General features: G+C 43.7%; 1 protein-coding gene across 4 annotated transcripts; it reads right to left on the minus strand.

Annotated features, from left to right (window-relative positions):
- Nucleotides 1-846: 846 nt before the first annotated feature.
- On the minus strand, nt 847-27,775 carry elmo2 (engulfment and cell motility 2). 4 transcript variants are annotated; one of them, XM_080849029.1, is made up of 24 exons: nt 27,735-27,775; nt 26,691-26,786; nt 26,113-26,215; nt 20,010-20,112; nt 19,597-19,634; nt 17,925-17,997; nt 17,588-17,638; nt 17,035-17,204; nt 16,649-16,748; nt 15,061-15,212; nt 14,573-14,651; nt 12,920-12,955; nt 11,262-11,312; nt 9,999-10,121; nt 9,616-9,735; nt 7,278-7,382; nt 6,728-6,836; nt 6,235-6,371; nt 5,678-5,841; nt 5,213-5,325; nt 4,776-4,883; nt 3,212-3,294; nt 2,909-2,986; nt 847-2,742 (listed from the first exon to the last, which is right to left on the minus strand). In XM_080849029.1, the coding sequence occupies exons 4-24, from the start codon at nt 20,085-20,087 to the stop codon at nt 2,542-2,544; spliced, it is 2,169 nt and encodes a 722-aa protein (XP_080705155.1). In that variant the 5' UTR covers nt 20,088-20,112; nt 26,113-26,215; nt 26,691-26,786; nt 27,735-27,775; the 3' UTR covers nt 847-2,541. The 4 variants fall into 4 exon arrangements, with proteins under 4 accessions (XP_080705155.1, XP_080705154.1, XP_080705156.1 ...); XM_080849028.1 differs by having other exon boundaries at nt 19,597-19,637; XM_080849030.1 differs by lacking the exon at nt 12,920-12,955 and having other exon boundaries at nt 19,597-19,637.
- Nucleotides 27,776-27,826: the final 51 nt, after the last annotated feature.

The raw sequence follows: 27,826 nt of genomic DNA on the forward strand, positions 1-27,826 counted from the left end.
CAACCGTAGCTGATGAAATAGTTTCTGTTGGCTCTTTTGCCTAGTCTCATGTGCACTGCAATGACATAATCAATGTGAATAAGGGTATTTTGGTAACAGAGGATCCCAATGATACTTGCTATCCCCATATATTAGTTGCTAGTGGCCCTTATATAACATAAATATATTTTTGTGCTGTTGCAATTCGAATGTCCCCTTCCCCCTGGCATACTTTATGGGTTTAATTGTGAACAATTCAGACTTGACTGTGATCATTTAGTGTATCTGCATTTTGTGATCAAGCATTGCTTGTGTGCGAAGCTATATCTGCATGGCTGGCTGCATGGATGTCTGTAGTCTGTGGATCATGGCCACAAGGTGATCTGTTAGGGCTTGTGAGAAGCCTGTTTTCTTTCTTAATTATGGCAGACCACGCTGTAGTTTAAGACTACAGTTAGCTATTAATGAGTCACAACCAGACTGAATAAGCTGGTTCACTGTAGGCAAAATATTAATAGGAAAAAATATACACACACACACACACATATATATATATATATATATATATATATATATATAATTATATATAACTGACCATTACAAAGAAAATGCTGGCTGAATTTGCCAATGACTCAGAGATTAGACAGATACTATACTGCAAAATCATGTATTTGCAGAAGGAAATTAATACTTTTCAACTCCGGTAGTGACCAATTAAACTTTGCATTTTATTCACAAACTGATGACAAGTATTTCAATAAGGCAGCACAATATATACAGACACTTATTTATATATGAATACCATATTTAAACTTTAAAATGTTGTTATTTCCACTAACAACATGTCAATTACTACCATCACAAGCCTTAAAAGGGCCATGGTTAAGCGAGTTTAAAGTCATGTAGTAAGATCGAGCACTCTCTCAGGTTTTGAGCAGTTCACCAGTGATCACCTTTTCTCAGCGGCCTTCATGTCTAAGCTAACATCAGCTGGTCATGACATCAGACATGGGTTTCCTTTAGTGTCACTGTGCTAAAACATTTCTTCATAAACCAGAACCAAACAGAGCCCATAGTAGAGGCGACATCATTGAGGAATCACACAGAAAAAAACATACAGTGCATGATGTCCATGAGAAATTACCAGCAACCTTCACAATGTACTGAGCCAGACATATTAGCTTTCCCATTCAAATGATATGTATGTAATTAAAAGCCATTGTTACCGTTGGTGTACCAAGAATTGCATTTATTAGCCAAGTCATGCACCTGTGAATCCCTCAAGGCAGGGTTCTCATAACAATTTTTGTGAACATCCAATTCAAGGGTTTCTAATCTCTGCATTTGTATTTCCGAAAAAGCACCAACACATTTGTGTCTTCAGCCCCCCAAACTAACAAATTATTCAGTTAGTCTTAGCATTATATGCTTGACCTCTGACTTGATCACTTTTACAAAAGAAAATTAAAGCAATGATTAAGTCGGATAAAGGTTTGTGGACCTGGTTTGTGGTTAAAAGACTTGAAGCTAGGAAAACTTCTGCCATCTGAAGTACCAGGTAAACAAGCTAACTTCTTGAGTGAAACTAACTCCCATCAACCTTTAGTCTGATTTTATGCAAACGTTGATAGTGAAATTCCAGCTCTCTCCAGGACTTTTGTTACGTTTACCATACTTTTAAGTCCTTGAATACAAATCCACTTTAGTTACTTTCAAGGTATCCAAGAACACTGTTGCAGTCTAAATACAAACGTGGGTTGCTTCAGAGCATAAATTCCTTTAGTTTAACAACTTCATGCATATGCTAGGTTTGTACACCATCAGGTGTACCACAAGGCATGACATGGTTCATCCTCTGAACCTCTGAACAGTAATGACTGGAATTTGGAGTGAAGTTGGTAAAAGAGCTGCAATTGTGTGTTTTTCTTGCATCTGTGCAACATTTCCACCTGGGGGAAATCATACCGTCCCGGTCCTGTCCTGTCAATCACAGCTCTCACTGACACTATGACAGCATTTACAAAAATATAATTCTATTCCAAATAATAAACGTTGATTGAGATCAGTAGAGAGTAAATAGAGTATTTTTCTCCATGTTTGTAAATACCTTGTCCCTGCAAAACAGACTCATATGGATGGGCGAGGTTGGAAAAAGAAAAAAAGACTATTAAAACACTCATTACAGAGGGACGTGCAGGTAAAGAGTTGAAGTAAACACAGGAACACATCTGATAAGGCCTTAAGTGATCCATTAAAATGAATGATCACTTTATGAGAGAAAAATGCTTCACGCTCATACTATTAGCGTTGCTGCAAGGTCTTCTAGAAAAAAACAATGTTTTGCACTATTCTGCAGGAATTACTCGAGGGCAGCTTTATGTCAAAATATTTGTTTCTCTCGACAGTGACGATCTGTAAAGAGTTTGAATGATCTCACCCTACATTTTGTCTTATATGATTCTAAGATGCAGGCCAGTCTCCCTCTCACACACAGACGCACTCTTACGTGCGCGCGCACAAACACACACACACACACACACACACACACACACACACACACACTCAGCCATAGTTGTAGGTGAAGTTGTAGGTGCTGGGCTCTTTGGGCACAGGGGGCGGGGCTTCAGGGATGGTGATGTTTTCCAGGTCCAGTAGGCGGAGCTTCATCTCCATGCTGATGAGCGTGTCCAAGTCGCTGCGTGTCAGGTCACTCCCCATCTCCCTCCCCAGCAGGGCACACAGGCCATCTGTCCAGATGCAGTACTGCACACACACACACACACACACACACAAACACAAACATGCAAAATTGACATTTTAGCCAGTCAAATTATAGTGATAGTAACAAATCACTGTAATGGGAATCACTGTCAATGGCCATTAGCCTACAGTCATTTGCTCTGGTGACGGCGTCATTGGAGCACCTCACCTCGTACTTATTGGGCGCCACAAAGTTGAGTGCCTCATCGGGGTCATAGAGGATTGAGAACGCTAGCTCCAGCACTTCCTTAAAACCCCAGAAAAGAAATCATTCATTGGGGAGCACACTGATGAGGTTCATTCTACTCCAATAAATCTTCCTTTATGAGACGGCGCAGGTGTGCGTGCATGTGTGTGTGCGTGTGTGTGTGTGTGTGTGTGTGTGTGTGTGTGTGTGTGTGTGTGTGTGTGTGTGTGTGTGTGTGTGTGTGTGTGTGTGTGTGAGTGAGTGTTGGGCACTCTCTGAGAATACCTTGTTCTGCTTCAGGGCACTCTTCTCCTTCATGTGAGGACAGTCCTTTCCAGTCACCACAGACTTGATATCAGACACCGGGACTGCAAGCAAGAGTACAGCCTGAGTCAGCGCCATGAGTCATCACTTTCTCATCTCTTTGCTCAGTTCCACTGATGTGGCATGAGTGATAAACCCTTTACTAGCAAGAACTCCAAAATACATACAAATTCATTACAGTGAAGGACAATTGACCTATCGCTAAGCCCCGCCCCCCATTGTGACAGCTGCTAAATCGGACACTTTATCAGAGCTGACTAGAGTTTACAATGGCAGCTATCAGTGACAAAACTATATCCCAAGAGGCTCTAGACAACTTTTGGAGACAAACGGACCTGATTTTGCCTAGAAGCCTTCAAAAGGGACTTAATTATGCAATGGAGGGATATGTATACAATTTAAAACTCGATATGGTGGATAACAAGCTTAAATTTGAGGCGAGAATTTACAGAGCTCAATGCAAGAGGGAGAAGCCTAACTCACGGTCATCGCGATTGCAGATAAATACATCCAATACCAGCATTGTTCATGCACCGCATGGGAAAGACACAATGAATTCACAGTCAGTTAATTTAACTAATCTGGAAGGCACCGAGATGTACACCTACGTTTAGGCCTACTAACTAGCAGGAACCTGCCCCTGACAGGACAGTGTCCAAACCATAGGCTATGGTCCTAACTGTTTAGCTTGTTAATGTAACCTTTTTAATTACCGGCATGCGTGTGTTTCGTTCACGTTGCCATGTTAATCCATTATTAAACCTATCGTTTGTTTAATAAACTGTCCCATAACTGACAAAGTTACGCTAGCGCAGCTATTGAATCATTAACGTTAGCTAATTTGAACCAGAGATAACTTGCCTAAGCCTAGCATAACATCAGTGGTGAAAGTAAGCAGGTACTGGGAATAATGAGTAGGCCTATGCCTTTTATCATGTAGGCTTAGTTGATTGCTTTAGCAATGGGACATTCTAACAAGAGTATGGCAGAAAGCTAATGAACGTAGCGTTCACTGTGCGGTCTGTCACACAGCTTAATCCACCGGAGATATTTTGGACCGGTCTTGTTTTCGTTTAGGAAATGAGATACAATATACCCCATTGCCTATCTTCTCACGGTAACTCGTATCAGTGTTGTATCTATCCCATGCACATCGTTTGGCCATTTATGTTGAAACTACATTACCACAATTACACACTTGTTTTTGTCCCGTTGTGGCTTGGGGAAAGGGATGAAATATACCCCATTCTGCAGCCTATCGGGATACCTACTGTCGGTGTTACATGTACCCCAAGCACATCGTTTGACCATGTTTTTTTTTTTTTCATAAGCAACATCAATCGATCATTAAATGAATGTAACATGTCTCCTCCCTGTTGTTTTCAATGGAGTTATCGGAGCCGATGTCCGAGTCCAGTTCAGGCTGGAATGTCATTGGTTCATCTGCGTTCTAAGGGCGGCGCTTAGCGACAGGTCAATTGGTGTAGGGAGAAATCCAAATCCCATCAAATCCCAGTCCACTCACTCTTGTCAGACAGCACCTCAAAGGGCACCTCCCCCTGAGGGGACTCATCCAGGTCCCCGTAGTGAAGAACCTTATGGTTCAGAGACAATCGACAGAACCAGAACTTCTCTGTGGACCAGGAGACAGGGAGAGGGGGAAAAGATGAGTGGTGAACAATGAAACAGTTCAACCACGAAAAGAAAAATATACCTCTGCATATGTTACATCAATCACTTCATTTAAGTGTGTCGTCAGAAAGAAAACATTCCTGTCACAAAACATAACAAATATGATGAGATGGGACAGTGTAAAATCTGCAACTTGATGTCCCACTTTAGTAAATACACAAATACACATACATAAGTGCTACACGTGTCATAGGCTCTACACGTGTCATAGGCAGTACACATGTCATTAATGGTACACGTGTCATAAGCGGTGTGACTTCTGCGTCTCACCTTGTCTCCTTCGGTTGCCTAACTTGCGGAAACAGCTGCCTTCACACAGCCGATTCAGACGCTGTTGTTTGATCAGCTCCAAGATCTCCGGCTGGATCCGCTCACGGAGTTCACTGGATCACACACACGCACACGCACGCGCACGCAAACGCACACGCACACGCACACGCACACGCACACGCACACACACACAGAAACACAGAAAACAGCAGGCCTTCATAAGCAGTGAATTCCAACAATGTAAAAAGCGCGTGAGCACAAAAGGGCAGGCTCAGAGTAAAAGTGCAAGACCCAAACAAAACAAGTGTTAGTATAAGTGAATGAGTGAGGGTTTTGTGTGTGTGCGTGTTTGTTTGTGTGTGTGTGTGCGTGTGTGTGTGTGTGGGTGTGTGAGTGGGTTTTTGTGTGTGTGTGTTTGTGTGTGTGTGTGTGTGGGTTTTTGTGTGTTTGTGTGCGTGCTCTTACATGATGGGGGGAGACTGGAAGTCGTCCTGGTTCATCCTCTCTGACTGTCTGAGGCGCAGGATCTCTGAGTAGCTGAGGGCACGCAACTTCCCCTTCAGCTGGTCCAGAGACGAGGGCTTCAGTGCAAGAGCACGCGTCACCTGCTCCCTCACCACCTGCATCACCTGCACACCACAGGGACCAGGAGAGAGCTGTTACTACATCCATTCACACTGACACACACTGATACACATACACACACACGTACATACACATGAACATAAGGTTGTGCTTGTTTGTGGTCATTACACATGCACTCATACAAAATACATGTCTATATAAACTTTATATTATATTATATTTATTATATATATTATAGTACATACTAGATATTTATATGTATGCATATCTGTGGAATTGATTCTAGAAGAGGTATGAAAAAGTCACATTTCTGTTACCTTTTAGATGTAATGTAAATCATCTTCACACACACACACACACACACACACACACACACACACACACACACACACACACACAACCTTTTCATTAGTGGCGTGGGTGAGCTGCTGCCTGACCTTGTTGAAGTCCTCAGCAGTGGCTCTCATCTCCTTCCAGGTCTTGTTGACGAGCTGGATGCACACGCAGAAGAACTCCTCCCAGGCACGGTCGTGGGTGAAGAACATGGGGTGGTAGTCATTACAGCCCTCGTTCGCTGGACCACACACACCATAAGACAAGAGTCACACAATGGCAAAAGAAACGGAAAACCCACAATGTCTTGTTTTTCTTAAATGACTTGTATTTTGGCTAGGGTTAAACCTTTCATATAAATGACATTTATTGACCTTTTCACAGAAGCAGAACAGCTGGTGCACAGTTAAACTGTTTACTTGTTGAATTAGTGTACATAATATTTATGTAAAAATTAAAACAAACAAACTAAACAAAAACATCAATGATGATGTAACGACAGATTGCTGATGCTTGTGACTTGAATTAATAGGTTGTACAATTATGAGTATGTGCGTGACGTATGTGTGTGTTTCTTTACTTTATGCCAACACTTACGCAGTTCCCCCACTTGTAGGATTTCACACAGCATTCGTGTAAGCTCAATGGCACAGCGGCCAAAAGGACACTCGTGTTTGTCCTCGCGACTGCTATTTTCCAGAACAATCTGCGCATGAGGGTGAGGAGACATCACCTCTTTATTAATAACCTCCTATTCCTTCAAATAAACAGCTGAAGTTAAGTGAAAAAAAAAAAAATAGAACCATACAAGGGGCACTGAATCCAGCTGAAATGATTCACTGGCATTAGTTACACAGCATCAGAACGGACTTTTAAACAGTAAGGGTAAGAAAGATGAACATAAGCAGCTCCAGATGTTTGGAGATGGACCCTTTAAGCCAGTGCCAAAGCCTGGTGGGAATGCAGGAAAGACGGACAAAAGATGGCTGTCATTGCATACTGGGTGGTTTATACACTCCTGTTGACCTCAGCAGAAACACTAGGAAGAATGCCAGGGAAATAAGGAGATTCCACTGGAAATATCAATGTAAGTCTCTATACTGTTTATATGCTGTTTGTATGCTTTGGTACTTGTATAATGCCTCACCCTGATGTAGGTGTCTTGGTGGAGCTTCGCCAGGTAGAGCATGTTGTCCAGGGCCAGCATGCCAGGGGGAGTCTGGGTGAAGTCCATGGCTGGGTTTACATGGTTCTGAAAAAACACAGGGCAAATTATAAATGTGTCAAGCAACCAGTACACCAGCAGACCCAGAGTTATTGTATCTTAACAGCAAACCATCAACATACTGCTAATAAACGCTTTTAACTGGCACCAAAGCATAGCCTGGGTGCCATCCGTTTTGTACGCGCTCCACTGATTGCTGCATTCTCGCTGGGATTGCTCAACCCGGTATGGTTTGGTTATGATGTCACGTAATGAGCTGAACCATGTGGGGCGCGCTGGGCGGGGGCAAGTTTCTTGCATACGAGAGGCACAAGTTGGTAAATCAAACTCTTTCCAAAACCAGTTGGTAGCAGGGCGAGAACGTCTTTCCCGGAAATAAATGCTTTGAGTGCCTCATTTTGCTCACGTTTAAGCTCTGAAATTCCGTCTAAATCAGCGAGAACAGACGAAATCGCCTGCTCGATCAAGCTAGAACTTGTTTCGGCTTCCATGTTGGCAACGTTATGATAATGAAAAGCCTTCCCGCTGGGGCGCATATGGAAGGGACCAATCAGTGCGCTCGGCCATATTCTGACCGCATATTCAAATTCCAGACCAAACCGGGTCGAGCGATCCCAGACGTTTTTTCCAGCGAGAACGCAGCAATCAGTGGAGGGCGTACAAAACGAATGGCACCCAGGCTAACCAAAGCATACATCCGTATTCATTCATCCGAAAGTGGTTGGGGCTGCCACGGTGCCTATCTGAAACAGGTCTCTTTGGGAGGAACACACTGCAGCTGCCACTGCAGTCCATAAGTTTGGGCTATATGCAGGAGAAGACCAGGCTGGTTCTCGAACTACGGGAGTCCACAGACCAGTCGGTAAGGAATGCAAACGCCAAGGTTCCAACCGGCCCCAAGTGGGAGGCCCAAACCGAGGTTGACCAAGCCGTCGGTCGGCTGCAACACCGGGAGATCATGGCCAGAGTCCAGGCAGGAAGAGCAGGGCTAGGATGGGGAGAGGCGCCACACTTCTGGTCCAAGGCCAACTGTAGGGAGAGGAAGGAGATGGTGGTGCCAGAGGTGACGAGGATGGAGGAAGATCGCTACAAGATCAAGGTGTCGCAGGGTCGACAAGGAAGCTGGACATCCTGGGAGGGAATTGCAAACCGGAACATCAGTTGGTCAGACGTGTGGAAGATTTCACAGGCAAGACTCAGCTTCCTCATCCGCTCAACCTACGACACGCTTCCCTGTCCTTGAAACCTCCACCAGTGGTTTGGGAATGAAGAATGCTGCTTACTCTGCAATGCCCCCAACGCAAGCAGGCTGCAAGATCGCGCTTTCACAGGGGCGCTACAGATGGCGCCATGACCAGGTCCTGAGAAAGCTAGCTGAAGTGCTCGAGGTGTGTCGACAGGGCAACAATGAACCACCACCAGCAGAGGACCACACCAACTTTGTCTCAGAAGGAGGGGTAAGGAGAAACACCAGGCCAAGAGAAATAGCAAGGCCCTTCTCCCCCGACCAGGAGTGGGACATGAGGGTTGACCTCGACAGGCAGCTTCAATTCCCCATGGAGGTCACCACCACATCTCTCCAGCCAGACATAGTTGTGTGGTCAACCAAGGCAAGATCTGTGCACCTCATCGAGGTCACATTATCACTGGAGAAGGGGATTGAGCGTAAGAAGGCCAAGTACTCAGAGCTGGCTACTGAGTGCCGGGAGGCTGGCTGGAAGGCTACCATCTACCCAGTGGAAGTCGGATGCCGAGGGTTCTTGGGTTTGTCAACCACACACCTCTTGAGGGATGCAGGAGTGACCGGAGGGAGGCTTAGGAAGGCAACAAAGGACCTGGCAGAGGAGGCTGAGAAAGGGAGCTTTTGGCTCTGGCTGAGGAGGAAGGATAGGTGTTGGGGGAACACCTAACCCCAGACAACAGACGAAGGGGAGAACAACTATCAGCTGCAGGGGGTGACAGGGAGACGTCCCTGTCACTGCTCCGCCACCAGGAGACGTACCAGAATTAAAGGAGTGAAACGTTGGTGAATGGTGGTTTCTGGCTGATGACCCTGCAGCTGACCCATGGGCACCGGAGGAGGTGCGACAGGCAGCAATGCCTTGGAGTTACTCGTGTCAACAAATACAGCTAGGATTAGTGTTCACCTTGACTCCTGTCTTTCACCAAATTATATAATAATTACGAACACTTATCATGACTGCATGCCCTCATTAGCGTTAGAGCAGCCATGACACCAGGGGGTGCTAGTGGCACTCACCGTGAAGCCCAGCATCTTGTAGTCCTTGGTGTACATGGCCTTTCTCTTCTCTGTGTTGCTGGGGTCATTGTCTCCATCGAAGGCAATCCGTCGCAGCTCAAAAATTATGTCCCTCTGGACCTAAACAAAAAAATCACGTCGAAAATATCTCACATTTTATTTATTTATGACTCACATTTTTACATATACTTATTTTGAATTATGTCATTTTTGGCTTTCCATAAATTTTGAGTCAGTGTGAGTTTATAAAAACAAACATTCAGTTTAGTGTGTTATTATGTTGAATGCACTGTATTTGGTTATTGTCTGATACTAAAATGCATGTGATGATACATATTCAGTGGTGTTGAAATGACACCAGAGCTTAGAGTCCATTGCTGTACCTGATCACTGGGATCCATTTTGGTCATCATGCGCTCCTCTAGAAGGTTAAATGTGAGCACCTGCAGCACATACAGCTGGTGGGCCATTTCTGCTTTGATTGGTCGATTCCCTCTGATGACGTGCTGCGTGGGTAAAGTGTGTGTGTGTGTGTGTGTGTGTGTGAGAGAGAGAGGGAGGGAGAGAGAACAGATGAAAGAGAGGCACTCAGAGGAGGCTCCTGTGCAATCCTCTGCCATTGATTCCTTTCAGACCATTCCCTCACTGCTGTCGCCATAGCGATGCAGCCTTGTCATTAAGCTCAAGTGCATTCTGCTGGACGCTGCTGAGCTCAAAATAGTTTCCTTTGGCGTCACACAGCACTGATGACTTAAAGCACCAGTGAGGTGTTTTGGCCTAAAACTAGTGAGCTAACAACCTAAAATGCATACATAAACCTAGGAGACACCACCAACAGCCCAGTTGTCTTTGATTAAAGCTTGCTAACATGCTTACTGGTGTTCTTTGGCAATATAGTTGCCAGTGTCCTGCCCAAAAGCATGTTTGTGCATGTTACATAGTGCTGGCTGGCTTATGGGAACGACACGTGGGTTTATCTATCCACCAAAACCACATGACCATAAAATGAATTTGAAGATGATAGCTACACAAACCTGACATATCTCAGAAAGAGGCAAACTGTTGCATAGTGCTGCTATAAAGAAGCAAAGCTGCAAAGAGTTGCATTAAGAAGTTCAGCTTTGCTTTTCACTCCATTTGTGCATCCATCTATTCCTTTTCCATTGACAGCTTCCCAACCTAAGCATTTTGAGACACTTCCCAACCTAAGCATTTTGAGATCACAGGTGACTGCGCTTCTGAGTATTTTTGTCTGCATCGACATACTAAATAATACAAAGGTTTCCTGCTAGTCTGCAGAAGGTGTTCAACAAACATGGATGCTCAACAAAAAGACCTCTGGGCAAATGTTCGGAACTTCAGCAAGGAGATTTGATTTCTTAAATACAACAAATTAGCCACAACAAGGGTTGAGTTTTAAAGCACATCACTATATTAAATAACACACGTTTCTTGCTAATCTGCCTATGTTTCTCCAAACTCATGTTTGTATACATAACAGGTACCATTCTGGCTTGATGTTCTTCAACACAGCAAAATATCTTATATAGATGGTATTCAAATGAATATTCTCTGTGTATAAGTACATGAATATGTACTTTAGATGTCAATGTTGATCTGTATCATAGACGGGCTTTGACACCTACATTGAGGATGATGGATCGGAGGTGCTTCTGGGCCAGGGTGCTTGCCATCTCCTGTGGAGAGAACACATGAATGTCCTATCAGAAACGAGAGCCCCGCACAAAGCGGGACCAGTCCTACCAGGCCGAGAGCAGAAGCAGGACAGGTCTATGCTGAATGACTGCCAAAGTCTGGCATCCTGGAACAGGCAGCATGGGAGTCTACATATTATATCTAGCTGACTGATATATCTATTATTATAATCTATTATTATCTAGGTACTGTTATAACTACAAATATGAACATTTATATTCCACATTCTACACATCTTTTGTAATCGTAGTCTAATGGTAGTGCTATACAAAGGGATGGCACATCACAATATCAGGTATGATTTTTTTGGACATAGTAAGCCTCTTTTCATCGTCTTTGAAATGAGGAGGTGCCATTGTCTAACTTTACCAAAAGAAGGGATCCAATGTGCAACACTCATATTTGGGGATTTAAGCTTATTCCCTTGGGATTAAAATGGATGTGTGTGGTCAGATGGAAGGCATTGTGCTGAATTTAGTCCTGGGGTGGTGATCATTTCTTTAATTTATCCCTTCCTTCCTTAAGTTATGTCCTATCCCCTCCCAATTGTAAAAACCTGAAGGAAACAAGGAAGGAATGCCAAGAGGATGGAGGAATCAAGGACAAAAATGAGAAAAGAGATGTGCAATCCCTTTTTTAGCTCTTTTTTTTATGACACAGCAGCATCACCTTTTGCTACCTGTCGTTATACAGCATATGAAAACACTTTAAGATCAATCAAAACATAAATGCAATGTAATTGTCATTAGAGAGGCAACAAATAAACACTAGGGTTGTTGCCATGATTTGTACCTACATTGACACAGTGCACATTAAATGTCATTATTCATCATCATTATGTTCTTTGTCTGTTATGCCAAATGCTTACATCACAATTGCAGAGGTCTCCATTTAAATTCATAACCTTAACAGAGTACAGAAGAATACATGTGCAAAAAGAAAACACGATTGCACACCAGCATGCTAAGAAGAAAACAAACTTGAATTGCATTGAAACTTGAATTAGGTCTACTTTATTAAGTCTGTGGAAATTGCAGAGGATATTAAATCCTTATTAAATATGAAATTCTCTGTTAAGAAGTCCTGTTAACGAGTTGTGATATTTTGTTGTTGCAATTCTGCTGAATGTATTGTTTTTTTTTAAAATAAGATCCTGTGGGCAACACAATTATCAATCTTTCCGCGGTTTGACTGATCATTTCTTTTTATTCCTAAATAGCTACATCTTCTTCTGAACTGTAGGTTGATAGATGCGAAGAAAGTACAGGCAGAAAGGGGAGGGGAATTTTCACCCATGGCTATACCTCATGCGTTCTGAAACCTTTGCCTATAGGCTCTAGTAGGATACGCCTTGTAATCACAGACATAAGACCCATCTCTAAAAAGACTTCGGCAAAGGATGCGGTTGTGTTTCATAACTCATACGTCCTCTGTCCTCCCTCCTCTGGCAGCAATTAGAGAAATGAGACGTTCTTGATGACGTCACACTTCAAACGATATCCGGGGCACGAGCTGGAGGAGCGAGGAGCGCGGACAGAGGAAACATGCAAACAACAGTATGGGATGTACCTCTGGTGTGAGTACTCACAGTGAGCCGCTGGTCCAGAGGGTTAGTATGCTCCTCCTGAGGGGACGAGGGGGGTTGGGTGTCGGGGTGGGGGAAGGGGGAAGGGGGGAGGGGGGTGCAGGTGAGACAGAGAGTGCAACACTTATACACACAGACCATGAAACACAGGCACACTTCACAAAGAGGGGGATTTGGGATGGCATGCACAGAGTTGGGCAGAGAGCAGAGAGAGCACGGTAGCTAAGCAGCCAAAGCACGGTGACAACGCTGGTGACAACGCTGTGCGGCTGGTTGCCGTGGCAGCAAGGGTACTTCAAAGCACAGCACAAGCACAGCAGGGCACAGCCTCATATGGTTAGAGTGGAGACATGACACCCTAACGCATTTTCATCATTTGCATAAGCATGTACCCTCCTCTCCCATGAGCCACTTGTATTCATATTAACAAAAGACTTTTCAAAGGTAAGAGAAAGAAGAAAAAGAAAAAGAAAAAAAAGGGAGAGGACGCATCAGCCAATGAGCGTGGGCGACGTGCTACTTGGGAATACAATGAGTGAGCGCCACTTGTGTCACCCCACACAAAGTACTATTCTACAACTACAGCTGTCACGCCGAGCCTGTCAAGGCAGTTCCCATGGCGACACAGTCAAAATGGCCACCCTCCCTGCTGCGCGTGGACACTTCTGTGTTTAATTCTCCATGAGGCCATGACAAAAGGTTAAGGTGGTTGGGGGGTGGGGGGTCTCAGAGCTATCTCAGATCTATTGCTCTATGTAAGCATGTGTCACGCCAGAAGTAGAGTGGGCCTTATACATGTTTAGATATATTTATACAGTACTAGTCAAAAGTTTGGACACACCTTTTGAAAGTGTTTTCTTTACTTTTATTATTTTCTACATTGTAGATTAATACTGAATACATTAAAACTACGAAAGAACACATACGGAATGATGTACTTAACAAAAAAAGTGTTATCTCTACCATGTAGGAAATAATAAAAGTAAAGAAAAAACTTCTCAATATGTTTAGAGTGTAGAGGCATGCAGGAGTGAGCCTGATGGTATGTTGGAAAGGCCTTCTATCAGGTGAATTATTTTATCCAAAGTTTATAGTTTAGTGAGGATATAGGGTACATTTGTTAGTAATGTTACTTGAGTACTGTCTTGAGATCAAGCGCATAACCATGACATTGCTAGCACTCTGCTTCAGGCATATAGGCACACTAAAAAGGGACTGTCAGGATTTATACAGGACACTGTTGACCAGAGTATCAGGACGTCTGCCTAATGGTCTGTTCACAGACTGATAGATCACAGGGCGCCAAGGGCAGACATAAATCTTCCATAATAAAAGTCCCCTCACTCAATCAGTGGAGGAGCCACACAGAGGTGCGGCGTGCTGAGTGATGGGGCGTTGTGACACGCAATATACACACTCATCTTTCAACAGGACGTCTCAGTGGGGGGATGAACACATGCATCTGTGTGTTTGTGTGTGTGAGTGTGTGTGTGTGTGTGTGTGTGTGTGTGTGTGTGCGTGTGTGTGTGCGTGTGTGTGGAGAGATGATAACCGTGAGCTGGATGTATGGCAGCTGATCAAGAGTGTGTGTGTGTAGGGGGGGGGGGGGGGGGGGGGTTCTATGGTTTGGTGGTTGCCTGAGAAACGGGAACCCACCTGTCGCCTGTCCTCCGGAGCTTTGAGGAAGAGGGCGTTGATGAGTGCGATGGCGTACGTCTGGATCTCCTGATTTGACCTGGGGGCACATTAGCCGCGGAGCACACAGTTAGAGGTATCTTGCTCCTGGCGTGCCCCAATGCATTCCAAGTGTCTATAGGTGTGGACAAGCTCGGAGGTTAGCCTCAGAGAAGATGCTACTCAGGATAAATCCTACTGAACGGAATCTAAAAATGCTGCTCCAGGGCGATGAATTACATTAACTCCAGTGTTTAACAAACTCCCAAAAGAAATGAGTTAGGTATTCATCATGGTATTACAACAGTATTTACAAACACTGCTGTCTAACATGGCTACTGTGCCAAGCAAGTGTGTGTGCGTGTGTGCGTGCGTGCGTGCGTGCCAGCCTCCAGAGGGTGTGTGCCGGTGGGCCTCGCGTTAGCGCGTGGTGTGTGTACGTGAGTGCATGTGTGCGTGTCTGTGCTCACACTTGCAGGTGCCCGATGAGCTGTCCCACGGTGATCTCCTGGGCCACGCGGTGGTACAGGCTGTGGCTGTTCAGCACCATGCTCTCCAGGATGGCTAGCGAGCGCTGCAGGATCGACACGTCCACCATGGGCTGGTTCACGTACCCCGCAATCTGAGGAAGGGGAGTTCTAGATTAGCCTAATCTCCTAAAAGTCTTTTAACAGACGTGCAAGTCAATCGAAAATCTGTGGAGTCAGTCAAAACGAATATAGTCCGGCAGATGTGCAAGGATAATAAGAGCTGAAAAGAGTGATTTTTGTACGTTTCTTTTCTGTATTATCTGATCAAGCCTCTGTACATCTGGCAAGTTATTGCATGGTGCTCCTGAAATGTCCATGTATGGACTGTTGTGGATCATTTCTTCAACTAATTATAAAATGAAGTTTGTTGATGAAGATTCTGAGTTTGGAAATCCATAGAGTTGTAATGATCAACACAGGGAGGCTATCCATGGAGAGTCTGAAGCTACAAGGAAGTAGTTATTACAGTCTCAACTCTCCCAATAGTTCACTTCGCATTTTCCTATATCACATTAAGCATGGCACAACAGCGTCCCCTTGGCAACTTGCAAATATTATCTTGGGTTTCCATTCCTTCCTACTAGTAAATTATGACACAGGATCTTATGTTATCTAGGTTAATAGTGGCACAGCTAAAGCTTTACGGCCATCACTGTCTGTAATGCTTTTTTCACTTCCACGTTTTCTTTTTGGTGCTCAAGCTTGCAAAATGGCTGGTGTGAAATGCATGTAGAAATAACATGAAGATAACTATGTCAGGACACCTAACTGTGATGCTAACTGCTGAGAATAATGTGAAGGTATACAGCATATTACGTATACATCACATATTCAAGACTGCTTTGACCAATTTATATTAAATTATATCACATTAGTAACTGGCAAACTTTGGCTCAATGTTTAAATATACTGGGAGCAGCAGTAGCCTCACAACTTGATGCTTTTGTCCGCTCATGCCGTCTTGAGGCTCTTATGTACAGCAACGACAGAGAGAAAACGATTCACAGCCTAGACAACTGCACAAACTCTGGGCCGAAACTCAAAGTTGCTAGGTAACAAGCCCACCCACTCAGCTCCTGGCAGGGGATGTCAGTTCAGGGGTGAAGCAATTAAAGGGGATAGAAAAAAAACAAAAAAGAAGTGATGGATGATTGCAGCTCTTAAAATCCCTAAATTAAATGGATTTTATTGTCGGTAGCAATAAGAGTGTTTGCACATTTGCTTAAAAAATACTGATACACTGATGCAGTTTGCTCTCCCACACTAGTGACTAGTGACAGCAATGTTGCAATCTGACCATCTGGGACTGGATTGCAGGGAGGGACTGTTCTGCTCTGAATCACTCTGAGGACTCAAAACGGCATTCTTGCTCAATTGCCATTGTGTTGCTCCCTGACGAGAACTTAAAGCCCACACAACTTTGGTTATGATGCATTCTTTACTCATTTACAGAGTGAAATTATAGTGCATTATTTATTTTAAGGTCTTCTTGTTTTTGTTTGTTAATTGTCAGTTGTGTTCCTCTCACCTGCTTGATGAAGGACAGAGAGATGAGGTCCCAGGACACAATGCCGTGGTCCATCAGCTCAAGGAAAGCCGTGAGAGTGAAAGCTAGCATCTCACCAAAACTACAGGAGGACAAGCACAGTTTAACAAGCCAAGTAGTACAACTGACTCCCTACAGGTTTGGTTTGAAACTGCACAAAACAGAATAGAGGATCCACAACGATGTTCAGGTTCTGAAACATAGTGTTTAATGAAAAACAGCCGACAGTCTATAATGGAGTTTATAAAACTCATTGCCTGAGACAGTCAGATTGAGAGTAAATCACAGCACTACTCCCAAAGGAGAGGATAGACCATAGAACACACACAAACACACCACTCACACACCCATATGCACACAGGACTTACTGAGTGCCGCTCTCCACAAGGCGCGCCAAGGTGCTGATGCCGTCCATGTTGATAAACTCGGTGGCGAAGGTGGGGTCGGCCGACAGCTTGGCCAGCTCCTTCAGGGCCTCCAAGCGTGCGTCAATGCCGTGCGATTGGATCCTGTCAAGCAACTGCCGGGCTGCCCGTGCCTAATAGGAGGTGGGGGCGGAGTGGGGTGGGGTGGGGTGGTTGGGGAGGGGGTGTAGACGGGGAGGCAGTGGGGGGTACAGAGGTCATGTGTGGGAGGTCAGCGGGGGGCAAGGGCAGCTGATGATCTCCCCCAATTACAGCCCTCCCATTAGCCCCTCACAGCTCTGTCACGCCGGGGTCAGTGGCGTCACTTACGAGCTTCCTTTCAGAATAAACTTCACTGTTACACAGCGCTGGGTATTGGGAAATAACTGGTAACTGCAGTTTGGGCAGTGCCTAAAACAGTCAACCGTACGCGGAAAAGGAAGCCATTCAAATGTGCACCGAAACAGTCACTCACAAATCACAAATCCCAAATCCCAAATTAAGGTTAGGATCTTACTGGGGAGATGGCTAGTCGAAGGATGGTCCCATTCTTGATCTCACCACGGCTCTGTAGAAAAAGAAATTCAGACTTCTGTCAGGTTTTGGATTATATTTAGTCAGATCAGTTTTCTATCAATATTCTATACATTTTTTTCATAATAGGACTTTGTGTATTGTCTTATACCGAACAGTTTTGACCAAGTGTAGGTTTATTTGAATATAACTTGTAATGTCAATGCAAGCTATATTTTTTTGTATTGTTTCTGGAGTATTTCTGGATATTCTCTCTCTCTCTCTCTCTCTCTCTGTATGTGTGTGTGTGTGTTCATGTGCGCTTGAGTATTCTGTCTTACCTGCTCAGTGATGTATAGTTGGGGACCGTCTGCGTAGCGCAGGGCAAACTGCTCCGACCCAGACAAAGACCAGCTGCCAGAGACACACACACACACAGCGAGTTCTGACTGTAATTACGTTAAAAGCCTTCAGATGACCTTTTTCATACAGACACAGGCCTGAGATTTATCTCTTAAAAGTGCATACATTTCCCTTCACCAGTTCATGTACATATCTTCTTTGCCTCTAGTTCAGGTTCTGACATTTCTATGGTCCCTGTCTCCATCTAATAAAAGTGCTGTTTGTTTTTCTGGTTGGTAAAAGACACAGATGGAGAGACTGATGAGGAGGTAGACCTTCAGTAGGCGTTGTGTCAGAAAGATGTGCAAAAGAGGGAGGGAGAGAGGGAGAGAGAGAGAGAGAGAGAGAGGGATGGAGGGAGAGAGAAAAGTGTGGGAGGAATGGGCAGATAGAACAGGAGATTGTGGAAGAGAGGACAGTGAATGGAGAAAACAGCTCATCAGGAAAAAAACTTGAGTTTGTGTGAAACAAGAGGATATGGAAAAACAATGAACAGTATATAATGCTCCCTGAGGGGTCTGAGAAACAAGGGGTCGGGAGACGTACAAGAGGGAGAGATAAGCAGAGAGAAAGGAAGGGAGTAATATAGTGCAAGAGGGAGAGAGAGAGATGGTGGAAAGAAAGGGGAAAAGAAAAGAAAGAGAGAGAGAAAGAAAAAAGGAAAGAGAGAGAGAGAAAGAGAGATAGAGATTATATATATTTAGAGAGAGAAATCCCTCAGAATGGCAAAGGGAAAGTAACTAAAGTTATTATATAAGCAACAAAGTCTTCCAGTGCTGTGTCTGGCTACCATCTGTGGACCATTAGCTTGCCTTTATTAGTCTAGGAATGAGGACTTTCAAGAATATGGCAGGGGAAACAGAGACAGACAGACAGACATGGAGGTGGAGGAGGAGAACAACTGTATGATAGAAACAAGGAGGGCAAATCAGAGAGGCGGGAAATATCACTTGTCTCATTTGGCTCCACTTCTCATTCACACAATGACAGCTAATTATCTCCTGTCTTTATCAGTGTACTGAAAACAACTGGTGCATTTTAGAGGGAGAGAGAGAGAGAGAGAGACAGAGAGAGAGAGAGAGAGAGGCAGAGACAGAGACAGAGACAGAGACAGAGGTGAGTCTGTTTTTCCAGTGTTGCCATGTTTACAAACTGGAAGTTGAATTTTTGAATCTCACACAGAAATGGGTTAGGATCCTCCAAGCCTCAGGGGACTGGAGGCAGGATTGCAGGCAGTGTCAGAGGAATGTAAAGTTTGTTTTTGCCACATTTGCTCATTGTCTTACACATCCAGCATCAGCTCACAAAACCACTGTAATAGTCTCCAAAGCAGCCTTTCATGTGTGCCTTGTACTACGACACATTAGAAATATGGCTGTGTGTGTGTGTGTGTGTGTGTGTGTGTGTGTGCGTGTGTGTGTGTGTGTGTGGTATTTCCAAGCAGATGAAGTGTGTTAGCGTGTGTCAACCGTTTTTCACAGCCTGGTCCTTTTCTGAACAAACAGTACATTTGGTCATATTACATAGCACAACATAGCACACATCCTGTAAACACTGTGTTGTGAAATTGGTTGGCTGTTAAATCCTAATGCACAAAAAGGTACTTCTTACCCATCACACACTTCTCGTATTATGGAGGAGAGGGGTTTCTTCTAGAAAAACAAATAAAAGGGAACGTTAAACCTCTCACCTGTTTCACATGACAACAATATGACAAAAAAACTGGAATATTATGGAAAATTGAAAAGGTTCTGGACACATTTTATTTTGTAGATGTTTAAAGTAAAGTGCATTAACATAACAAACCAATGTAAAATGTTCTCTCACAAAAAACTCTAAAACATCTTGTTTGAGTGCTCTGGTAAAAGCTCATAAGTGCTCTGGTTTGTGTATGCTTGCGAAGCTCATACGATAAAGATTTGTTTTGGCTTGAATTAAAAATAGCCACGGGCACCAGGGAGATTCCTCTCCTATTTCCTGGTGTCTTCTGGAACTTTTGAATTTCACTTCATTCATGCACAAACCTGGTCGATCTCGATGAGCTGAGCATTGGCGCCCGGCCACTCAATGGCCACCTTCACGATGTCGGAGGGGGGAGGCATGGCTTCGCTTCTCTCTGGCACGGCACTGCAGAGTGAGGATGACACACACACACTGAAAATCAAGAAAACGAACACACACACACACACACACACACAATTGCACACACTCTTACACAGTCCTAGGCAACCTTACCTCCACACACAAGCCTTCTAATTGGAAGTAAATCTGTTTTGAAGAGAAACACTCAGGCGGTAGACCAGAGCCAGTACAGAGGATGCACGTTATTGCAGTTAACTGATATGGTCTGATGATATTTACAATTGAAAAGACTCATCATTTTGTGTTTTTTTCTTTTTCATTTTACCCGTTGGTTCTTCACTGCCAACCTAGTGATTCAGAGAGAATAGTCAAGATTCGGTGACCATGACAACATGACTGCTGGCAAAAATACTGCAGTCCTCCACCCTGTAGTGTCAATACTTCATCTGTAAATTACCAAACTGACTGTACATCTACATCTACATTATAAATAAAGATTGGACATTCAAATGTTTCCTCTTAATCTTGGTTATTTAACACATGGATACATTGAAAAACTTAAACTATATGGCAGATGTTTTGTCATGTTTGTCAGACAAACATCTTTTGACATGCTGCTATCTATGTTTAATAAAAAAACACATTGATGCTGGTCTACACTATCATGCGTCATATATGGCATGTTTTATTTTTTTTACTCTTTTTTCATTTTTTTATCACTCCATTTGGATAAATACAACTACAAAGCTTGTCCTGGCCATGATGAAAGCTCTTTCCTGGAGAGCAGATTCAGGGGAAAGTTTCCACCACATGTCAATGCAAAGCTTTTAAGGGCTCTGTTTAAAAAAGGGATATGCAGGCCTAAAAGGGGTTAGAGCGACACTGCGGTGAAAGAGATCTGCATCCATTTGGTTTAATTCTCTTTGTTGAGACACAAACAGCTGTTCCACGAGCAGCAGAGATGATCGGAGTGATGTGGTGAAAAGACTGGCGAAATAGGATAGAGAGGAGCATATAGGCTAATAAAAGAACCCAGCTGAAATTGGACAGATGTACAGCCATTGCTGTAGGCACCCTCCTAGAGTAGGACATGATGCCTCGTAGTACAATTTCACTTCCTGAAGCCGCCGCTTGTAAAACTCATTCACTGATTAAAATGGGTTAATGCGCCTACAGTTTCTCATCGTGTAGTTTCTCTCTGTATCACTCTCTCGCTTTCTCTCTTTTTTTCTCTCTCTCACACACACACACACTTTGGCAGACACACACATGCCCACATTTTGCACCATGCCATAATCGACTCCTCTCTTGGCGAGCCTCTGACAGGCTGAGCGCACCCACTCAGGAGCCCTTTGCACCTTTACGTGAGTCTTTGGCTCCTGATTCCCAGCAATGAATCCACTCAGATCCAGAGCCGGAGACGGCATCATCCAGCACAGCTATGCCTACCAGCAGCTCCGACGCTCAGAATAAACACCAGTGATTGCACATCAGTCACATTCAATGCTGGCCGTTCTCAAAGTGCTAAGCGAACCTCATCACCAGAGCCTGGCAACTTGATTGGGTAACGACTAAGACTGCGTAACAAGCCTGATTCAAACACTTCCTGTTCGTCTGAAAAGTCCCTGAGAGCAGGGACAGAAAAGGGGGAAAGGGAGAAGAGGGGCTTTTTTTTGGGGGGGGGGGGGGGGGGTTAGGGTGCTTTTTTAGATGTCCAAAAAAGCTGGTTTGTTTGGGGAAACGCCAAAGAGCTAGCTCCTCTGCCAAATGTACAATGCCTGGAAAGAACCCAAAGACATCAGAGCTCGTCTGCTCCCAGAATCCCCCCTCATTCTCCGGGGGAGAGGTACTTGGCCTGGGCCAACAGTCACGGGTATGACTGCCACTAAAAGGCATCCATGTTTGTTTAGCTGGCTTTCACCAGTGGCTATGAGGAAACATGTCTACATCCTTCCAGGATGACAACAACAAACAAAAAACCTCACTTGGTGGTGAAAGTTTAATTATGAGAAACATGGATTGTAATATTAGAGCACCACATGTGCTATCAAATACGCTTTTATTAAATGGTGTCATCTAAAGAAATATTTATGTGCTGAAAGTGGATTGACTAAAACTTCCTGTGAAGCTTCCCAAAACCAGGTCAGGTAAAAAAAAATCAGCTTGGGAACTAGGATAGGGTACTGTGCAACCACACGACTCCTGACACAGAGCAGACTTGGTAACATCTGCAGAATTCCTATGACAGAAGATCAGAAATGTATACACTTTCATTTTAAAGTCATCAAAACTGATCAAGCCAGGCTTTACATGGACGTCTGAGGGTGCACACACAAAAGAAACCCCCTCTAAATGTCCATAATTACAGAGAAATTGTGTCCTTCCAAAACACCAGTGAACCTTTTGATTCGTGACAAGTCCTTATTTACTTTTCTTCTGAGATTCTTCCCTGGTTTAGGGAAATGGCAGAAACAGACAGACAGCACAGCCCCTGCTGAGGCAGGCCAGAGATGGTTAACATTAACACTGTGAGCCACACAACTCCAGTTACAACTGGACTCCCTGTCATGAACTGTGCCACAAAGCACAGCATTGTCTGGGGCTGGACTGAGCAGTCCATTCCAAGAGCATAACAGCCCTGGTCATGAGAGAGGAAACTCATTAGGAGCTCTTTCAGGAGGACCCTCCGTGGCCTACACCCATTGTCCTAAAAGTCCTGTGCTCTGTGTATGCAGTTACATCTGAAATTAAGAACTGATATTCCCGCAGATAGAAACCTTTCACGACTGCCTTTTGGCATCCCATGTCTTTTGAAAAAAAAAGCATGCAGCTTGGTAGGCTGGCTATGACTTTTTCATGTTGGTAAATTGTTGTGATTAACACTGCTTAAATAAAAGCACAGTCAAATCACTGACAGGTGAAATACATTTTTCACAAGCTCAATGTTACAGGAATTCACTTTGTCACCAACAACACCAGACAATGACCAAATTACTTCTCATTCTCATGCCGAATTTGTTTTCCCTACTGCCATTGGCTATTTTATGCCTAATGTGCCAATCATCCAGTTTGGTCTTCTAGATATTGCCCTGTTGTGCAGGCAAAGTGACTATGCTATAAGTATAGCTTTTGGTGAATCCCATACACAATTTGGGCTTTTTTGGTGGAATGCCCCTCGCTCACCACAATGGTGGGAAAAACCACAGAGAGAGAGGGGCAGCCGGGAGAGTGAGCCAAGAGGCCTCTAGAGTCACAGCAAAGCCCTTGAACCTCTGCAATAAAGGAGGGAATTGAAAACAGATGCCTGGGTTAGCCTGGGAAAGAACCTTAATTTAGCCTGTTTCTACCTCTGTGTTAACTGAACAGATGAGACGTAAGCAGCCACATGTTCTCAGAGTGTTTCATTTACCCAAACAACTCAAGATACATGAGACTCAGAGGTTTCACTCTTTCAGTAGCCCCTTATACATGTGTCAATGTGATCCGATCACATCGCGTCTGTTCCGATAGAAACTCGCGATACGGTTACAATTGCCTCATGTAGCACTGGCCTAGATGTGATCTGATCGTTTTTCCGCCAATGTCTGAGCCTTTTGAGAGAGGTGGTTTACACCGATCGTTCAGCTCAGAAAAGGGTGTGTCAAATCAGGCCGATGTGCCATGGGGGAGGCGGTGACAGGAGGCTAGAAAGTTAGAGGCTAGAAAGTTCTTGCCTGTTCTTGAAAGGAGACTGATCCAATAGGCTAGTAGGCCTACCATTTTTTATCATTGTAATAAAACGCAATTTGGTACACCATTTTAATATGCTAATATAGCCTACTGTTTTTTGCAAAATGAAAGAAAGCATATTAAGGAAACGCCAACTCGTGCCTATAAATTCCGAAACTTCCCCACATTGTAGGCTATATACTGTAACAACCCCAACACTTGCCTGCTTCCCTTGCAAATCAAAGTTTTCCGACTATTTCTCTTACCTTCTTTCTTAGCTGTTGATGTTACTGAGCTAGAAGTTTAACTTGTTCTGAACATCTCGCGCTGCCAATGCCCAATGTCACTTCTGAGTCAAATCACTCCATCATCTCTTTGAAATTCCTTATTCCACGAGTGGTAGGCTACAATGGCTGGCTATTTTAAAATATAACTAATAGCCTAACGAAACAAAATAACCCAGGCAGTTTCATCTACGAGACGTTAAGGCTTCTTCCAATACTGACAGCTGACTCATAGCTTGCAGGTTTGCGGCGCTGCAAGGAGACGCGACATTTGAGGAATCGTCACTTAATTTAAACCTTTTTTGCTTCCGTTAGTGTGTGTGTGTGTGTGTGTGGTAGAGACAGAGAGGACTCAGTGAAACATCGAAAAACACCGTGTCTCTTAAGCCTTAAGCTATCAATCACCCCCACAATGAAATATGCCATTACAGTCGCGACAAACTTCATGGCATTGTGGTGCGCCCAAAACGCAAGCTATAAACGTAGCCATCCTAATGTAACCAAAATATACCTCTGCTGATATGCCTAACCTTCGATCTATTAAGAATTTGTCTTAGCACTATGCAAGAATAAAATAGCATCTACAGTGTCAGGATTCAGGCGAGAGCGCCTGGCTTCTATAACGCACCCTGCTGCACTCGCACTCGCAGCACTTGTTGCTGGAACGCATAGAATTCGTTTTGCAAGGTGCTGTAGTCGTGGGAACGACTGGCCTTGTTTCTCCCAAAAGGAAAGTAGATTTTCCTCTGCTGATCCCGCGTCTATATGGAAGTTTGTAGAGAGATTGCGGGGGAGTAAAATGCTCCGCTGCCGAAGTAGATTACATGTTTTTAACTTCGGGCTCAATTCCCTTTCCTTTACGTCTGCTGCTGGCTAGTAAATACAGACAGCCGGGAAGGTTAACAAACGGAATGAAATAGCTACACATTACACACGCTATGTTTTAATAAAACCCACGTTACTCACATAGGCCTACTGGTTAACACTGTTTGTTACAGCACATAAATGTTTGTCGCTACCGTCACCGTTGTCCCTCCCTGTATGTGCTCCAGCCGCACCATTTTACTTGCAATGTGAATCAATTAGTTTAAATATGCTTATTGGCATTTGTTGCACCTTAATCATTTTCTACAAACATGATATGCTATGTATGGTGTAGTAGACTGAGACTCTATTCACTACTGCACAAAAACTAGACACGTTTGCAAAACTAGACGTTTGAAATGAAGTAGGTAAATCAACTTTCGCCAATATCCCCGTAAGGGAGATGGGTTATGTGCTCAAATTTCCTGGGATCAAAGAAGACGTATTCATGTGCAAACTAAAAATCACGTCTCAGGATTGCTGCGCATGCAAGTTATTCCGGGTGTATCAACTGTACCCATGTCATAACTGTACTAATACCACTGTCATATAATTATGAGTTCAGTAAAAGACGGAGCAAACACAGTTTTCTATCGCTGTTGAAACACATCCACGCGTAGACTCGTTTTCTTTCCGTCTGAGAGTGGTTATTCAAAGAAAATATTAAGAACTATATGCTGATAGAAAGAAGGGAACTTTAAGCCACTACACTGCCTGTGCATGATGCGGATCCACGTTGATGTTGTTAGTAAACAAACCAGGTGGGAGCACATCTCCGTCGTCTTTGCGCATGCCCGAGGCAAGGTAACCGGATCACATTTTGCACATGTAGACACGTAACGACAAGAGCCGATTCCCTTAAAAATGTTCACACCTACACGCGAATACGATACGATAAACTGATCAGATCACATTGACACATGTATATGGGCCTAGTGTCTCAACTCCAATATGAACTTATTGTAATTGCCTGTGATGGTCACAGTGCACAACTTAAACTTTGCACAGTGGTTAAGCTACAGTACAGACTGACAACAGGGCTCTTCAACTCTACTTGTCAGACAGAAATAGCTCTTAAAGTTTCAGATAAAGTAATCTGTGATTCACTCTGTGTTCTTGAGATCAAATGTTGTGACGTCTTTCGGTGGGGGTATCAAACATATGGCGCAGAGATGTTGACAGAGCATACCTGCAACAGGGACCGTGAACAGGCACCTTCCGAGAGAACGTTGGTCACTCTGTCTGTCTCTTTCTTTCTCTTTCTCTCTCTCAGGGCTTAGACCCCAGCTTCCCTGTTGAGAAACACTTGTTAAGACAGTAAAAATCTTAACAATTTTCAAAATGTCTAAACAGACCTAGGACCTAGTTTTTGAAGCATATAGATCACTTTTAATTTTAAAACAAGCACAAACTGAGGCTTATCTTATTTAGGTTGCTGGGCTTAAACATGAGAATAAATTACTTTAATAACAGAACCCCTACTCTTGTCTGAGAAACATGGTTTCATGTCTAACACGAAACAGCATGGACTCGAATCAGTTAGGCTACTGTGCAGCCCTGTTACTCAGCAACCACTAGGCCAACCGCAATTGTAATAACATAGCAACAGAGACATAAGTAAAGTTAACACTTAACACACAGATACGTGTAACCTATGGAACTGACTATGAGGTAGGCTACATAGTAGTTGCAATGCATCAGTGCAAGACAGCATACAAATAACTATTTAATGAACTTCTATTGTAAAATACAGTTGAATATACTTACAGTATCTTAAAACCAGCTACACTGATGGATCAGAGAGGGAACCCACCACATGACGCAAATCGATCAGCCTTCAATCACGAACGTACTCCATTGCAGCTATTTCAAAAGAAGTGGGTTAGAGCTCTTTCCCCCCAAATGAATACTCTTGCTGTGCAACAAAACAAATAGGTTAACGGCAAAGCAAGGCACTTGACAAACGCACAAACAGTTCTCACTCGTTTATTTGCAAGCTTTTTGAAAATGAGACAGCATTACAGGACGGCTGAAAGATTCGACTTATAGAATGGTATGAGGTATGTGGTGTCTTAGAAGAGAATAAGCAGATTCCTTATCTGTGACACCACATACCATTCTATAATCACCCTCCTGCTACAAAAGTAACCTAGTTAGACCAACGACCTTGCATTTGGTACCTAAAGAGGTAGCTGGTCAATCAATACTCAGCTATTTTCAACGAACAAACAAATAGTCTGACCGTCAGTCAAGTATTGTTTTTTTCTCTCCACCCTAAGTTACGAATAATTTACACGATTGCACTGATGCAGTCTAATCATCCTGCTGTCTCCCACCAGGCAGTGAAATGTCTCTCGAGTTTGCCTAATAGGCTATGCCAATTACTCATACATCAAGCATCAAGCAGGAATCCGATGATGAATTTACAAATCTTAAGTCATGGCGACTGGTTTAGGCTATAATGACAGTCATCGCCACTGGTTAAGAAATCGGTCTGGCTTACTGTACAGTAATAAGACAAGGTTTAATAAGACAACAGTCTAAATGAGCAACGTAATCCACCACAAACTCAGACATGTCACCATCATTGCCGTATAGTGAATGGTTTAGCTAACCTTTGAGGAATAGTCTACGAATGTGATCTTCATAGAGAAGAGAACATGGAGTTCAGCTATCTATTCGTAATGTATTCCTGTTGCGCTTTCAAAAGCATGTCGGCTATATTTTTAACATCTTATTGCGAAATAATAAAATACAGCCAACATGGCTATTTTCAAATGTATAAGAAAAACACAAGTGCATAGCCCTTACCCCATGATTACCGACAAATCACAGCCACCGATAGATTTCTGCACATCTATGGGTGGGTGCCTCTCAGGGCTCAGGCGGCGAAGTATGCTGAA

The sequence above is a fragment of the Sprattus sprattus genome (assembly GCF_963457725.1).
Source record: "Sprattus sprattus genome assembly, chromosome: 12".
NCBI lineage: Eukaryota > Metazoa > Chordata > Actinopteri > Clupeiformes > Clupeidae > Sprattus > Sprattus sprattus.